Here is a 16,176-nt window from a genome sequence, read left to right on the forward strand (position 1 = left end):
CGAAATGTAACTTACTATTTTCACACTTTAATTATGTTATTAAATAATTTTGTACCTAATATATTTGTTGTAATTGAATTTTATACGTAATCCCTTATTATAATATTTGAGTCTTAAATTTTCGGATTTTAATTCAAATGGGAGCAACTACTTAATTTCAGATATGTTAGTATAATAATAAATTATCAAGATTGGAAACTAAAATGCTAAAAAAGAGTTTAAATCTAAAAATGGTTAGTGATCGAGTTGAGAAATTAAAAAATAATAAATAGTTAAATTTGCAGACTATACAAAATTATGGTAGATAAATTACAAAATTAATAATTTTTTTAATTTTAACAATTTCAAATATTTATATAAAAATAAATTACATTTATGGTATAGTTGTTACACAGTAGCATTGGTGCACAGCTGGACTTCCACACCAATCTATTAACGTTTAATAAAAAATAAAATAAAAATCCGGTGTTATTTTTATATTAGATTAAATATGTTTTTTTTCATAATTTTTTTTTCAATCTAAATTTTAGACTATCTAAATATTTTAAGTATGGAAATGATTATACCTTATTTATGTATAATAATTGTTAATTAAATATTGTTAGTTTTTTCAAAATTTAATCCAAATATTTGTATTTGAATTTATAAAATTCTAAATTAATTTTATAAAAAATATAGATTTAAATTTAGAATCTTATTAGATCTGGACTGGATTTATATTTATATTGAATTTTAAAAATTAGAACATTTAGATGAAATATGGATTAATATGTATACATGTAGGGAAATTTTTTAAACTCTGTTTTTTTATTATGTTATTTATTAATTGTGATGATAATATATTATATGAAAAACTATGATATTGAAGGATAATAGACTAATGTAAAAGATGAATTAAGAAGAAAAAAAATAGGAGAAAAAATGTATGTTAAAAAAGATGTTACAATTAGAATGAAACATCAACATATATTAATATTGTTTAATAATACTTACATATATACATTTTATTTTGTGTATTTAAAATTAAAATTAATATAAATATTTAAGATAATAAAGATCGACAACGTATGTTTATAAAATAGCTGATATATAGTAATATAATTATCTCAAGTATTTTTTCCATGATTTATTTTCTAATAATATGCTATTGACAATAATTTATTATTAGTAGTATTTTTCAAAAAAATTATTTTAGATTAACTAAAGATTAAAATATTTTATTATTTATAAATGAATGCAAACTTCATCTTATAAGTTAATATTATGATGAAATTGAGTTAAGCTTAAAGTTCATTTCTTAATATGATATTAGTCATTTTAAGTCTATCTTAACAAAAGTTTGTTAGATCCTAAGTAGTACAAATACTGATACGGCAAACACAAAAATACCTATAATTTGTAAAATGTAGGATACGATAACTATATATTATATAATTATGAATTATATAAATTAACAATCAAAATTTACGTGCACAAGTATCTTTAAGTTTTTTTAGTAAAAAAATATTTTTCATGACTGGCTTAAAAAATTTGTTCTTTATTTTTATAATTATAATGAAAATTTATACAACTATGTTAGATCTGTGCTAGAATTGTCATAAATCTAACAAATAATTTTTGACTTTGATACATTATCGATATATGTCATACTAAACTGATACATATTTTACGAGTATCATACTAACATATGTCCGATATGGAGATATCATTTAAGAGAAATATCTAAACCTAATAAGTTGGGCGTATCATGTGACACGTGTGTAACTTCACCTTACAAATATTAATTTTAATACTTGTTTACAAAAAAAAAAAAAATTATTTTTATAATCATAATAAAAATTTATACAACTGTGTTAGATTCATACTAAAATTGTCAAAAATTTAACAAATATTTTTTAAATTTAATACTTTATAATGTGTGTCATACGAAACTGATACGTATGATGCAAGATCAATACGCATTATGCAAGATCGATACGTGTGCTACAAATATTGTAATACATATGTATGAACATAAAAAAAAAAAAAAAAAATCTAAACCTAATAGGTTGGACCATGATGTCACACGTGGGTCTAAAGCTCACCTTAGCAATATTAATTTTAATACCTGTTTACAGAAAAAAAAAAAAAAAAACAACGAATAAAAACAAAAGCGAGTTATAGCAATTAACAGTTTTATATAAAGCGAGTGGAGTAAAAGAAAAAATTTAGTAATGAAGAGTGTGAGAAAGTTTTGTCAGTGTGATTTGAAGTGAAGGCCCAAGAAGAGTACGTGGAGAACAATATCCGCACATTCTCTCAGTGTGTGTTGCCAGCGGCGGCGCGTGTGTTCATTTCGCTCTGCCAATCGCCATTATCTTCACAACCATGAATCTTCCTCTGCACGCTTCGTTTCCGCTCAGCTCCCGGAGCTGCTGCTGCCACGCCTCGCTTTCCGTGCCGCCGCCTCAGGCCGACCGGAAAGAGATCCGTCTCGGTTTGCCCAGCAAAGGTCGTATGTCCTCCGACACACTCGAACTTCTCAAGGTCAATCTCGTTCTTACTTTCTCATCGCATAATCGATTCGATTAGCCTCTCGTACTTATCGTGTTTAGGGCATTTTTATCTTCTTGTACTAACTCTCACTACTGTCTCTGTGAAGAATTGTCAATTGTCAGTGAAGCAGGTCAATCCTAGACAGTATGTTGCTGAAATTCCTCAGGTGTGTTGTGTGTTCTCCTTTTTTTTTGTTCCTTTGATGTGAAAAGTTCTGTAGTTTTCAGCTTCATAACCTAATGTTACCCTTCAATTTAGTTTGGTGGTAATTGACCATATATCCATTTTCTACTCTGCAGCTGTCAAACCTGGAAGTTTGGTTTCAGAGACCTAAAGACATTGTGAGAAAATTGTTATCCGGAGATCTTGACCTTGGAATTGTGGGACTGGATATCGTCAGTGAACATGGCCAGGTGGGCATTTGTATTCACATTTTTGCTGATTACTGTCGATCACGTTTTTTAATCTGGTTTCCTGCTTGAAATTACGAACATACAAAATCTGGATGATAAGGCCAGAAATAAGATTTAAAGAAAGTGGTCAATGTAGTTGATGACAATGAATCTATCATAAATTTATATTTTTTTTTTTCGAAATAATTTTTGTCACTGATACTCCTCTTAATTGTTTGTCATTGGGTTTTACAAAAAGAAACAGATGAATTTTAATTTGAGTAAAAGGACAGAGGGAGTACCATTTTTTTAATGATTGTATGTGGCCTATTTAACTAGTGTATATATATCTCGGCTTTCCAGCTTGAAAGAAACTGCTTTTCCTAAGTTTAGCTGTAATTGCAGATTAATGCCCCACTGCATTTGTGTTTATCCTATAATTTTCTTTTGTCAGTGTAATGAAGATCTTATTATTGTCCATGAGGCTCTGGAGTACGGTGACTGTCGTTTATCCCTTGCGGTTAGTTTAAACTATGATGTTGTAAAACTTCTTGATTCTGGTTTTGTCATTGTTATGTACAATAAATTATCTGGAGCATCTTCTGTTTTTTCAGATTCCCCAATATGGAATATTTGAAAATGTAAATTCACTGGAGGAGCTTGCAAAAATGCCTCATTGGACAGAAGATAAGCCTCTAAGAGTTGCTACTGGATTCACCTACGTTAGTGTTTCAAGTTAAACTTTTTTGTTTCCGAGTATCATCTCTGTTAGAGTTTATACGGTTAGATTTTAAAAAGAGAACAAATGATCTAAATTTTGGATTTACTGTTCAGCTGGGGCCAAAATTTATGAATGAGAGTGGACTCAAGCATGTGACATTTTCAACTGCTGATGGGGCACTGGAGGCAGCTCCTGCGGTGAGAGATATTGTTTGTTTACTAGAATTCGTTCATTTAAAGTTTCTCATTATCAAGCATGTGACCTTTTCTGTGGTGTTATGACAATATTATCTTTTTGCTACTCCCAGCATGTTGGGGTTGGGGATAATCTTACTTGCTATAGTTGTTTATAGATAAGATAATATATCTTTGTTCTTTTGCTTAATGTACTAGTCTCGGAGCTGAAAATTACGATGTTTAAATTTCATATAAAGGATGAAAGACTGTTAAACTGCTTAAACATTGTAGCTGGCTAACTTCTGCAATATATGCATAGAGATGCCACTGATTTGCTTTTAATGAATTAAAATTATACATTTCTTGAATTTTTCCTAAAATTATGTTTTTCTACGAAAAAATATTATTATTTCTATATGCTTTTGTTGTTTCCCTTCTATGCTTAAGGTATATGGGGACCGGCATTCATCAAAGTGTCTAGTTTAAATGACAACATTACCATGTAAAGTATAAAATGAGGAGATGAGTGATGTCAATGATTTTTCTGCATATTCTGTCACAAGAAAATGAGGAAGGTTTTAAAAATTCTGCAGTGCTTTGTTGAATTGTGAAACTTGATCAAATTACCAATTTCTTCCCTCTGTGTGTGCGCATTCTGTTTTATCTTATAAGGTGTGGTGTGGGATGTGATCTGTGGTTAACTACTAGGCCAAAGGTCTGTTGGCATTGTACTGTACTGGGATGTTGTTTCTGTGGCAACATCCAATACTGTTATTTTCAATCAGAATTTTAACCATTTCATGGTGCAAATGACAAAATCTTTTGTAGAAATTATATCCGCTTTCCAGACAAAATCCTTACCCAATTTATTCCTCTGCTTTTGTTCTTAGGTCTTTGCATCTGAAATATAGTATCAATTACTGCATGTTCAATTTAGAAATGCTGCTGCCATATACGAGGGATGTGTTATTTATAATCTATGTAATGTTTTCTCTATTTAGATGGGGATAGCTGATGCTATCTTGGATCTTGTAAGTAGTGGGACCACACTGAGAGAAAACAACTTGAAGGAAATCAAAGGTGGAGTTGTTTTGGAAAGCCAGGTTAGCAATTGTTAACTTTTCCGACCTTGATTATTACAATTTGTTGGTTTTACAGTAAAAAAAGCTAGGCATGGGAAATCTGCTTCTGTATTCTCCATTGTTAGGCTGTCTTACTCTGACAATTGAACGCTCTTCAGGCTGTTCTTATTGCAAGCAGGAAATCAATGATCCAACGTAAAGGAGTACTTGAAGCAACACACGAGATGCTCGAGCGATTGGAAGCACATTTGAGGGCGATTGGGCAGTTCACGGTGCATAGTTTATGATTCTCAATCCCCCCTATCTCCACCATCGTCTGCCTTTATTTTCATTCCATTTTCTAATGCTTGTCTTGACAGGTTACTGCAAACATGAGGGGAAACAGTGCAGAGGAAGTGGCTGAGAGAATACTGAGTCAGCCATCATTAGCTGGTTTGCAGGTGTGATATGAATGAAGTATTTGCTTATCTTTCTTCTGCGTTAGCATAAACCGAGGGCTTTGTTATTATGACGTCTTTTGTTACAACTCTTTCCCAATTGTAAGATACGCACTTGATTGTCTGTCTGCAGGGACCCACTGTAAGTCCTGTTTTCTGCAAGCGTGATGGGAAGGTAACTGCAGACTATTATGCCATAGTCATATGCGTGCCTAAGAAGGCATTGTACAAGTCTATACAACAACTGAGAGCGGTGAGTTTTAGAACTAATGAAATTATTATCATTTTTCAAACTGGTGTGAAGATATTTGTTAGCTTGTGGGGTAAAACATACGAGAAAATTATGAGATGAAGGTAGAATGCGTGGTGGTGGCTTGAATGATTGATTCCAGTTATCATTGGCTAGCCACCAACTGCAAGTTTCACCAGAAAATTCTTGTACATTTTTTAAAGCTTCTGCTTATCATGTGGCATTGTATTTGAACAAACTACAATGCTTGCTAATTTCTTGTTCATCTATGATTCTCATGATTTTCTGTTGGCTACATTGCAACAGATTGGAGGCAGTGGAGTTCTTATATCACCCTTGACCTATATTTTCGATGAAGAAACTCCGAGATGGCGTCAGCTCCTATCTGAACTTGGGCTGTAGCCATTTATTACCAATTCATGGAGTCATTAGTGGATGTTTCGTTTTTCAGATTCTGCAAAAGCAGAAGAACATTGAATCCATGGTGAAAGCTGCAAAAGACAAGTATACCGAAATGGAGGACTAGATAACTGAAAATGAGTTTTAGCTTGTTATTCATTTATAGCGGAAACCTTTTATAGATTGAAAATTTTGTAGCAAACCTGCATCTTCTATCTATTTTTTGTTCTCTTCATGACATTGGTAATGACTAGAATAGTGGCTCTGTGGGACTTAAGTTTAACTGCTGTGGGACTTTGCTTCAGTGTTGTAATCTTAATCCTTTTATTTGTGACCTTAATTGCTGCCCAAACTATCTAGTGACCCAAGAAATTTGTCTTAACCAATAATTTTTTACCAGTTTTGCTATTTGTGCTTTAATATTGACATCTAAACAAATTAAACTTAATTTTTTAAATGTAAAGTCACACAATTAAATATTATACAATAATCCTCAATGGCAAAAGAATTTGGTAAAAAATCACTGGCAATTTTCTTTATAAATTTCATACGTTTTTATAATTTATCAAAAGATTCTCTTAATCATCTCAAAATATTTAGTGATTTTTAAAATGATACTAATATTTAAAAATAGCTTTGTTTTGTAACTTAAGCCATTTATACAAATTATAAAGCATATATTAAATTACATTTATTTTGTAATGAATTTTAAATATAGCATAATTTATATATCATTTTTATTGAAAGTTAATTGTATAAAATAAATAGTTATCTTAAATATCATTGTAGAAAAAATAAGATATATTTACAGGGAATGTCTTACCTTTTTCAAACGAGATTAAAAACAATAAATAAATACATTACGATGGCAACCCTAAAATTTCTTAAAAATATACATTTTTATGTAACACTAATTTTCTTAATGATATATTTTTTGCTTGGTTTTAGAATGACATGCCATTTATTTTATTTATTGTTTTATTCTCACTTGAAAAAGGTAAAAACATTCACACTCATTGTATCTTGTTTTGCTAATTATTTTAAAACATTAAACCCACATTTATTTAGATTTTTTCTTACTTTTTTAGATTTAAATTTAATTAAGAGTAAAATGGGAATATTACATGTATATCCTTTTATATATTTTATAGACGTTATAATTTTAATATGTAAAATATGAACATGTAATATACACACTAAAATGATTTTTTTCATTATATATTATTTATAATGTAGTTTTTAAAAAAATTAAAAAATATAATTAAGGATAAATAAGAATATAAAATATGTAGAATCTCTTTATATATTATTATTAAAGATATCGATCTGATAATTGCGTGAAAAAGTGTAGGAAAATGGAAAATTCATATAATTTCATAAAACATTAAGGTGATTAAGGTATTAACATTAAACATTATAATAAATAATTAAAATTAAATGCCAAAAAATTGTGTAATTTAATATTTATATGAATTTATTTTTACAATTTAAAGTCCAGATTTATAAATTGATTTGCTTATAAGAAAAAGGATTTATAATTTAATTAATTTATATACTCCTTATTAGGCACAGTTTTTTTTTTTTTGACGCAAAGAGTTTTTGAAGATTGGGCCTAACAAAGAAGCGGAAAGTGTGAGAAATTAAATTGCGGCTGGTAGAGTAAACAACCGTAAAACCCTTTCCCTCCTCCACCCAAAACCCTAACTCCTCTCTACCTTTCAAAATGAAGGGGAAGAAGAAAACCATGCCGAAAAATGACCTTCCCGAAGAAGCTCCAATTCCATTCGAGAAGGTTCCTTCGCCATCAGTATCTGATTCCGACTCTGACTACGAGGTACTATCCATAACAGATTCTGAATTCATACAACAACTTTGTGTAACTGTGACTATGTACTAATGCGATACGCGTTCTTGCGTGTTCTGGTTGTAGGACTCTTCTGCAGATGACGACGAATCTTCTGTCTCGCTCGATTCTCTATCTGAATCAGAATTGGAGGACGCTTCCCCTGAGAATGGTAGCTCCAGCGATTTAGAAGCTGCAGAAACTGAGTCTTTAGAAGCTGCAGAAACTGAATCTTCTCTTGACGAGGTAAACTACCTTTTGTTCTTAATAACCTAGCATGCTTTGCTAGAAGGCTGTATTGTTGTTGTTACCGTAGGTAATATGAGTAGAAGAAATCTTTGCAGGACATTGTCAATGGTGAAGGCAGTGGAAGTGAGGGCTCTGACCTCCATCAGCAAGGAGCTGAGAGTGACTCCTCCGAGGATGAGGTGATCACCTTCACTGTCTTCTAAAACAGGCGATTTTGCTTCATTCTATGAAGGTGAGTTATGCTTACATCGTTCCTGTCTCTTCTCTTTCGTAGGTGGCTCCTCGAAACACTATCGGAGATGTACCTTTGAAGTGGTACGCGGATGAACCTCATATTGGATACGACATAAAGGGCAAGAAGATTAAGAAAAAGGAAAAGCAAGACAAGTTAGATTCATTTCTTGCAAATGTTGACGATTCTAAGAACTGGTTAGTTTCATATGTCTGCGCTACTTATTTCCTTCATTTCAATTTCCATTATTGTATTCTTTTCTTCTCATAATGCTTGTAAACACCTACACTCAACATTCCATCCATTTACTCAGTACACGCAGAGAGTATGTTACTCAGTATATATCATATTTTCTTTGAGTTGTTACATTTGGTATCCTTTGTAGTATGTTAAAGGCTAAAATTTGAACAAGCACTCTTAGTTTTTAATCCCGATTCTCCTGAGCAGAACAGTTTACTATACATAAAAGAAGGTAAACTGGATAATTTTGAATATAATAAATAGTGAAGAACTCTCATATGAAGCTGGGGAAAATAGCCAATCATTTCTTCAAAATGGGTTCAACCAAATGCACACTAAATATGTCTAACAAAGACTAAAAGTGAAAAGATAGCTAGAATCCTGCATAAGGTAGTTTAAACATCTATGAGGAAGTGGTCCTGAATAATAACCTAGAGTGCTTCTTTGGAATGGAGATATCCTCTAACACAAATCTTTGATGTTTATTTGGAGTTATTATTATTACTACTGTTATTATTCTTGCTGGAGATTCTACATCAATTATATATGACCAAATTCTAATATATAAACGAGTGCAAATCACATTTTATCCACTTTCATAAGATGTTAATATCCTAGCCTATCCTAGCAAGTTTTATTGAGCATGTTGTGCCACCTATAGATATCGAGTTCCACTGATGTTCAGTCGACATGAGGGAGTCTATTGAATATACCACGTCAATTAGAGATATGACATAGTATATAAATGTCTGCAAACCTCATCATACAAATCACTTTCTAATAATTCTAATGCCAAAGCATTGATCAAGGCTCACAATGACATGTTATGTACAGACTAACAGATTCTTATGAATCTGATAAGATAAAACACAAACTAAATCTAATTGAAGCTACTGGAAATCTAAAGATCTAGCAAGTTCAAAAGATAAAGTCAAATCCATATTTAGGATGAAATTCCCAAATACACATTTAAATTCCTTAAGTGTTAACTAACTAGTTGACAGCCCAGTTGATATAACTGATAGAGGCAGGGCTCCTGTTAGAACAGTTGATCACTTGGGGGTTAGTTCAATGACCTGAGAGGCAGGGGTAGATTCATAGCAAAGCATCTCAAGGTAAAACTATCACTTTGGATTGACAATTGAGCGGCCTCACCGTGCTGTTGATTTTGCACAGATCATAAAGGTGGCATTTGGTTTTTTAGCCAATCTTACCCATGGAAAAGTCTTGTCATCATTTCTGTAAAGAGTTCAATCAAACAGCAATTCTCATGATCAGGACATATAGTTTAAGAACCAGAAACTTTTTCTGTGTTTAATTTTTTTAATTTTTTCTATATTGGGCACTTGGTGTTGAACTTTTCTAGTTTATTAATATTACTTTCCTTTTAGAAGGCATATTTGATTTGTCTACATTCTTAAACATTTAAGGCGGAAGATCTATGATGAGTACAATGATGAGGTAGTTGAGCTGACAAAAGATGAAATCAAACTTGTCCGTAGACTGCTCAAGAATCAGGCACCACATTCTGACTTTGATCCGTATCCGGTAAGTGTTAAGTTTCCGTCTTATTTTAATCCTTTAATGTGCACAGTTTTGTTCCTAATTTCATCTCTCCAATGTAATATCCAGGATTATGTTGACTGGTATAAATGGGAAGATTCCAAGCATCCATTGTCTAATGCTCCTGAACCAAAAAGAAGGTTTATTCCTTCAAAATGGGAAGCTAAAAAGGTAATAATTCCTTTGTTAGCTAGTGTGAAAAAATTCTGTCTAGACAATGAAATGCATTTTCTTATCACTCTTAAACTTCCATGATTGTACAGGTTGTAGAGTATGTTAGAGCAATTCGTAAGGGAACAATTACTTTTGACAAACCAAAAGAGGAAGATGGTCCATATCTCTTGTGGGGAGATGATTCTGGTTCAACAGAAAAATCAAATCACTTGGCTTACATTCCTGCCCCAAAGCAGAAATTACCGGGTATTAACCTTGACTTTCATTTTTGAGTTCCAAAATCTATGAATATATAATATTTGTTTTGCTTCTGATTTTGGTGTATCTTCATGGTTGATAATATAACTTCTCTTCCTTTTGTAGGCCATGATGAGTCTTACAATCCGCCTTTAGAGTACATTCCAACCCAAGAAGAGATAAATTCTTATCAATTGATGTTTGAGGAAGACCGTCCCAAGTTTATTCCAAAAAGGTACTTTGTCTCAGGGCAAACGTTCTCCCTCCTTTCTAAAGTATTGAGCTAATAAATGTAACTTTGGTCAGGTTTACATCCATGAGGAGCATCCCTGCATATGAGAATGCTATGAAGGAATCCTTTGAACGTTGTTTGGACCTGTACTTGTGCCCTCGAGTTCGGAAGAAACGCGTGAGTGAAATATCTGTCAAAGAATTAATTTACTGATTTTATTTTTTGCTGCGAGTCTGTGTATAGTATAATTGGTATAATTCGTTCACTGTTTCTTTTCTTTGTGTTTTAGCTTAATATTGATCCTGAAGCTTTAAAGCCGAAGCTTCCGAGTCGAAAGGAGCTCAAGCCTTATCCTACAACATGCTATATTGAGTATAAAGGCCATGAAGATGCTGTTACATCAATTTCCGTCGAAGCTTCAGGGCAATGGATGGCTTCAGGTATGAATGTTGATGATATATATTGCTGTCTCAATTAAGGAGGGATGAAGATGGGTCTCTCATTTTTCTGCTTTCTGCTCAGGTTCAAGTGATGGAACTGTCCGTGTCTGGGAGGTTGAAACTGGCAGATGTCTTAGGCAGTGGGACGTTGGTGAAGCTGTTAGCTGTGTTTCCTGGAATCCTCTGCCTGATATGCATATTCTAGCTGTTTCTGTGTAAGTCTGATTTCATTGGCTATTAAGATTCATATACTTTTTGTTCTAGAAAATTCTTAATTTTTATATACGCCTTGATTGTGAAAATAAATCAATGGTAAATATTTTATTTAGGGGACAAGATGTACTTCTACTGAACACCTGTTTGGGGGATGAAGAATTGCAGAACCGGATTAAGGAGCTTCTCTGGATTGACTCATCAACAGCATCAGATGACTCTGGTCAGTGCTGTTGTCACTTATTTGGTTTTAATCTAAACATTCAATAGAAGGCTCCAAGAGATCCAAACTCTCAAGTTGGCCTTTGAACCCCGACTGAACTTTTAATTGAAAGGGGAGATCAGCTTAAAATTTAAACCTCACTTGGGTCAATGTTGATTTGTTATTTATATCAATGCTTATAATGTTTTATGTCCCATACTGGTGGTTTTTATTTATTTTTATTTTCTAATCATGCCCGAGTTTGCAGGTGATAAAGCACCTAGTGTAAGCTGGCTTAAAGATGACAAACATATGGGTTTAAGGTTAAGGCACTTCAAGGTATTTTCAAGTCTGTCTCCATTTCCATTTTGGTTTGCTTGTTGATTGACTTTCTGTAGTAGTTCGATTAAACATTTGTAGATTTGTTTTTGCAGACTGTTACTGCTGTAGAATGGCACCGGAAAGGCGACTACTTTTCAACAGTGATGCCAACAGATATCCTTTTTAAGTGTTTCCTATGAGCTATTTATGCATACCTCATTTTTCATTGGTTTTTTGCTTTACAACAATGGCCACATGTCTCTGGTGATGATTGCTTATGATTTTTTCTTTATTTATATTTTTGTTATACTGTTGACTTTTTTATTTTTGGGGGTATGCACATAAATGTGCACGTGCTTGCATTACACATATTAGTGCAATATATCTTGATGGTAATCTTATTTTGTTCAACACAGCACAAGGCATGGCTGGCTTTTGACTTCAATTAGCACACATATAACCTTTTAGACTTGAGGTGCTATTTGTCATGTTATCCCACCTGTTGCATGCCATGTATCATTAATGGCTGTGTTTAGTATGTGTGTTCTTTATCTGTGGAACTTACTGGAAACAAACTGTACTCAACTATTGATTACCAACTTTTTAGCTGATTTATTTCCTTGAGTGAATGAAATGAAATTTATAGGGATATAAATATACTAAACTAAGGGTTGGTTGGTTTTTTCCTTGACAATTTCCTTACGTGAGTCCAGAGCAGTTTTGATACACCAGTTATCCAAGAAGCTTACACAAAAACTTCCTTTCAAGTTACGTGGACTTGCTGTTAGGTCAACTTTCCATCCATCCCGTTCCATCTTTTTTGTTTGTACAAAAAAGAGTGTCCGTGTGTATGATTTATTAAAGACTAAGGTCATAAAAAAGCTTGATACTGGGCTTCGTGAAGCCTCATCTATTGCAGTTCATCCGGGAGGTATGATTATTGTTATAAAATTATATTGTAATCACTTCCTCTTCTACTCATAAAATGCAGAAAATTACATATCATAATTGTTTATCTGTATGCATTTCATGCAGGTGATAATTTAATTGTGGGTAGCAAAGAGGGCAAGATGTGTTGGTTTGACATGGACCTTTCATCGAAACCATATAAAATTCTTAAGTAAGTATTTTTTTTTATCTGCTAATTGAAGGCAATGCAAACTCGTTACATTTTTTTTTTGCCAGAGTAGCTCTCTGCTTGCTAATGCACAACTTTTTATATAGTACGAACTATAGAGCTTTCTGAATGGAGGAAATAATTTACCTTAGGTAGAAACAGTAAGAAGTTGATTGACCTGTGGGAAGTTCTATTTGTATTTTAAACTATACTTTGGTTACCAATTTGTGTGATAACAGATTAGAAAATTAGCTAAGGAAGTGAATGTCAACTTATGTTGATGTTATATTATGGTAATAGCTCCTGCACCCTCATTATTTGAGTTTAAAATATAATTTCCTGTTAAATTGTTAAAGTTATTGTTTGAACTTTTAAATTTATTACAACATGATGAGTTCACTTTGTGTTAGCAAGGCCAATTCATGTATATAGGTTCAAAATCTCATTATTTGAAAAACTAAACTAACAGGGTGTAGAGAACATAAACAGAACTATGGGTTATTTTTGTATTGGTTAATGAGCTTTTAGTTATTTGTAAATAATTTGGTAAGAAACCTCATTTTCTGTTTTAATGTCTATACACAGATCAGTTTTAATAATTTTATTGTTTCAGGTGTCACCCAAAAGACATCAACAATGTCATCTTTCACCGCTCGTATCCCTTATTTGCTTCATGTTCAGATGACTGCACTGCATATGTTTTTCATGGAATGGTTTATTCTGATCTGAATCAAAATCCCCTTATTGTTCCTTTGGAAATTCTCCGTGGTCATACCAGTTCAAATGGGAGAGGTGAGACTTTGGCTATTTATGATATTTTTATGTTAATAAATTTTAGGTCCAAATTATTTTTTAAAAGTTCAGACCAACTTTAAAAATACGGGTCAAGTGTTTTAACTATCAAATCAGTTTAGGATAGTACGATCAAAGGAGCCAAGATGTTGTAGCCTTGTATAGGAAGGGAAAAAAACAAGGCAAGCATTTGAAAACTATAAAATCAGATTAGGATAGTACTTGGTAGGAGGATCAAAATATCCAAAATATAGGATTTTTTATAATGGCATGGTCTTGTCTACATATAAATGGGATTATCGTGATACTACTTGCTGCTTTGGTTCTAGATGATTGATTCATTAGCTAGGCAGCAAAAAATAAAAATAAACATTCTCTGAATGATTCATCCAACCAACCAATTGATTGGCCTTAGTTTTCACCTTTACGTCATATGGTCTTTGTAGATGTAATTTGTTGACATGGTTGCCATTATTTGATAAACCAACCCTGAGTGTGTGGTTGATGGTTGCCCATTGTACATATTCTTATCTGACAATGCATTCAATAATTACATACATGCTAAATACTTCTTCATCTTACTTGGAAGTTGTCTGCATTGCAGGGATACTGGACTGTAAATTTCACCCTAGACAGCCATGGTTATTTACAGCTGGTGCTGATAAACTGATCAAACTTTATTGTCATTAATATAAATACGGAAATACAGGCGTGTGATTGGCGGATAAAATCTAGGATGGTGGCGACCAATTTTGTTCCTCATTTCTTAAATAGAAAGCACTACAAGGCAAAATGAAGGGCACCCGAGTAGTGAGTTTATTGCTTTTTTTTTTGGACTGTTTTTGTTTTCCACACATCTATTTGTCTTTCTAAAATTTTTAGCCGAAATATCACTCCTGGAATTCATATCCACAAAAACCTCTCGCGGTTGGAATAGAACTGCAATTTTGATGTAACATGTTAGGCATGAGAAACCAATTATTCCAAAATTTTAGGGGGATTGAATATGGCATTCTGTTTGGTTGTATTATAGTTAAAAAAAACATCGAGTAATGCTGTTTACAGTTTGTGTACTTAAGAAAATGTCAATTACTCAGTTTGCAGTTTCGACGGTGTAGTGAGACTTCTCGCAAAAGAAATGAGCCCAATTATTTCCGTCTTATGAAACATGAGAGGGTATTTCTTCCTGCACCCGGACATTTTTCTTCTTGCACCCCTATATTTTTTCTTCTTATATCCTTACATTTTTCTTTCTTTCTGCATCCCTACATTTTTCTTCCTGCACCTGTACATTCTATGCAATACCAGAATAAGGGGTAAAATGTGTTTGTGTTTTGGAATAGGAAATCTGGGAGTCAAAAAATTATTTCAGAATATTTTGTTCAGAACATATTTTTTTAATTTTTGAAATGGTAAATCTGGAATTCATAATTTTTTTTAGAAAATAGGTTCTGAAAAGAGAAATCCGGAAGACATTTTTAAAAGGGTTAAAATAGTCTTTTCTGAAAATGATCGGTGTAGGAAGTCATTTGGGGGTGCAGGGAGAAACAGCCAACATAAGAAATGAGGCCACTACTAAATTTATTTTATTGCTTAAGCTCTGCGTAATTTTCTTTAAAATTGCGTTGCAGTAATTGCTCTAGTAATCATGCTTGTATTTTTGTATTTAACATTCACGTTGCCAAAGGGGGCTTCTTACTCTTCTTTGCGTAAAGTTTTACATCGTGTTAACAAAGTTCAATGACAGCATTATATCAAATGATTGTTCTGAATGAAGAAAATTCACAATTTTGCTTATGAAAAATGGGGGATTAACTAAAATTTATTTTAGAATCGAGTAATCTGAAGGAGTAAGGTGTAACTCGATTATTATGCATGTGCATTCTTCATTTCTCAGTGGTAGCCTGATCAACATTGCATTAAAATAGAAGTAATGTGTTAGGATATACGGAGTTCATGAAGATAATTAGAATATCAATGGATTAGTTTGTTGGTTGGAGGGTTGATTAAATATAATAGGGGAAAATCTTTTTTGTTATTATAAATTGACCATTGGTTCTTTTTAAAGGGAAAATCTTCAATACAAAATTTTCTTGATGTAGAATTACTAAAAAAGCAAGATGGAGATTTAACCATCAAGATGGGTGGAACATCAATGACTTAAAAGTTCTTGAAGGCCCATTTGTTGAGCGAACCTTTATCATTAACCTTAATTGCAGGCAATTTCTCCCCTCACCATATCATTTAAGATATGCGCCTAACACAATTTAAAACTCAATATTGGCTTCATTTTTGTTTACGGATACAAAAATATGAAAGTGAATGTATA

At 32.6% G+C, this 16,176-nt stretch overlaps 2 protein-coding genes across 3 annotated transcripts; both read left to right on the plus strand.

The window, feature by feature from the left end:
- Positions 1-2,135: 2,135 nt before the first annotated feature.
- Positions 2,136-6,332, plus strand: LOC137832896 (ATP phosphoribosyltransferase 2, chloroplastic). The gene is made up of 11 exons (XM_068641289.2): positions 2,136-2,526; positions 2,642-2,701; positions 2,835-2,948; positions 3,382-3,447; positions 3,542-3,649; positions 3,762-3,845; positions 4,826-4,927; positions 5,065-5,178; positions 5,266-5,346; positions 5,477-5,596; positions 5,900-6,332. The coding sequence occupies exons 1-11, from the start codon at positions 2,368-2,370 to the stop codon at positions 5,993-5,995; spliced, it is 1,104 nt and encodes a 367-aa protein (XP_068497390.1). The 5' UTR covers positions 2,136-2,367; the 3' UTR covers positions 5,996-6,332.
- A 1,261-nt stretch (positions 6,333-7,593) lies between these two features.
- LOC137832897 (Transducin/WD40 repeat-like superfamily protein) lies at positions 7,594-14,920 on the plus strand. 2 transcript variants are annotated; one of them, XM_068641290.2, is made up of 18 exons: positions 7,594-7,826; positions 7,923-8,081; positions 8,180-8,263; positions 8,359-8,513; positions 9,987-10,104; positions 10,189-10,290; positions 10,383-10,539; positions 10,657-10,765; positions 10,837-10,939; positions 11,052-11,202; positions 11,285-11,417; positions 11,532-11,638; positions 11,886-11,956; positions 12,052-12,112; positions 12,642-12,869; positions 12,974-13,058; positions 13,669-13,847; positions 14,452-14,920. In XM_068641290.2, exons 1-18 carry the CDS (start codon positions 7,716-7,718, stop codon positions 14,535-14,537), a joined length of 2,199 nt encoding a protein of 732 aa, XP_068497391.1. In that variant the 5' UTR covers positions 7,594-7,715; the 3' UTR covers positions 14,538-14,920. The 2 variants fall into 2 exon arrangements, with proteins under 2 accessions (XP_068497391.1, XP_090159257.1); XM_090303131.1 differs by having other exon boundaries at positions 7,645-7,826; positions 8,165-8,263.
- The last annotated feature ends 1,256 nt before the right edge of the window (positions 14,921-16,176 follow it).

The sequence above is a fragment of the Phaseolus vulgaris genome, chromosome 6, assembly GCF_051622355.1.
Source record: "Phaseolus vulgaris cultivar YP4 chromosome 6, ASM5162235v1, whole genome shotgun sequence".
In the NCBI taxonomy this organism is placed as follows: Eukaryota; Viridiplantae; Streptophyta; class Magnoliopsida; order Fabales; family Fabaceae; genus Phaseolus; species Phaseolus vulgaris.

Excerpts from the sequence above, each read along its gene's own strand:
- LOC137832896 (XM_068641289.2), top strand. The coding sequence starts at position 2,368 with ATGAATCTTCCTCTGCACGCTTCGTTTCCGCTCAGCTCCCGGAGCTGC. Across the intron at positions 5,179-5,265 it reads GGGCGATTGGGCAGTTCACG|GTTACTGCAAACATGAGGGG; the intron begins GTGCATAGTTTA and ends TTGTCTTGACAG. Across the intron at positions 5,347-5,476 it reads CATCATTAGCTGGTTTGCAG|GGACCCACTGTAAGTCCTGT; the intron begins GTGTGATATGAA and ends GTCTGTCTGCAG.
- LOC137832897 (XM_090303131.1), top strand. The coding sequence starts at position 7,716 with ATGAAGGGGAAGAAGAAAACCATGCCGAAAAATGACCTTCCCGAAGAA. Across the intron at positions 11,418-11,531 it reads CATATTCTAGCTGTTTCTGT|GGGACAAGATGTACTTCTAC; the intron begins GTAAGTCTGATT and ends TATTTTATTTAG. Across the intron at positions 13,848-14,451 it reads TACCAGTTCAAATGGGAGAG|GGATACTGGACTGTAAATTT; the intron begins GTGAGACTTTGG and ends TCTGCATTGCAG.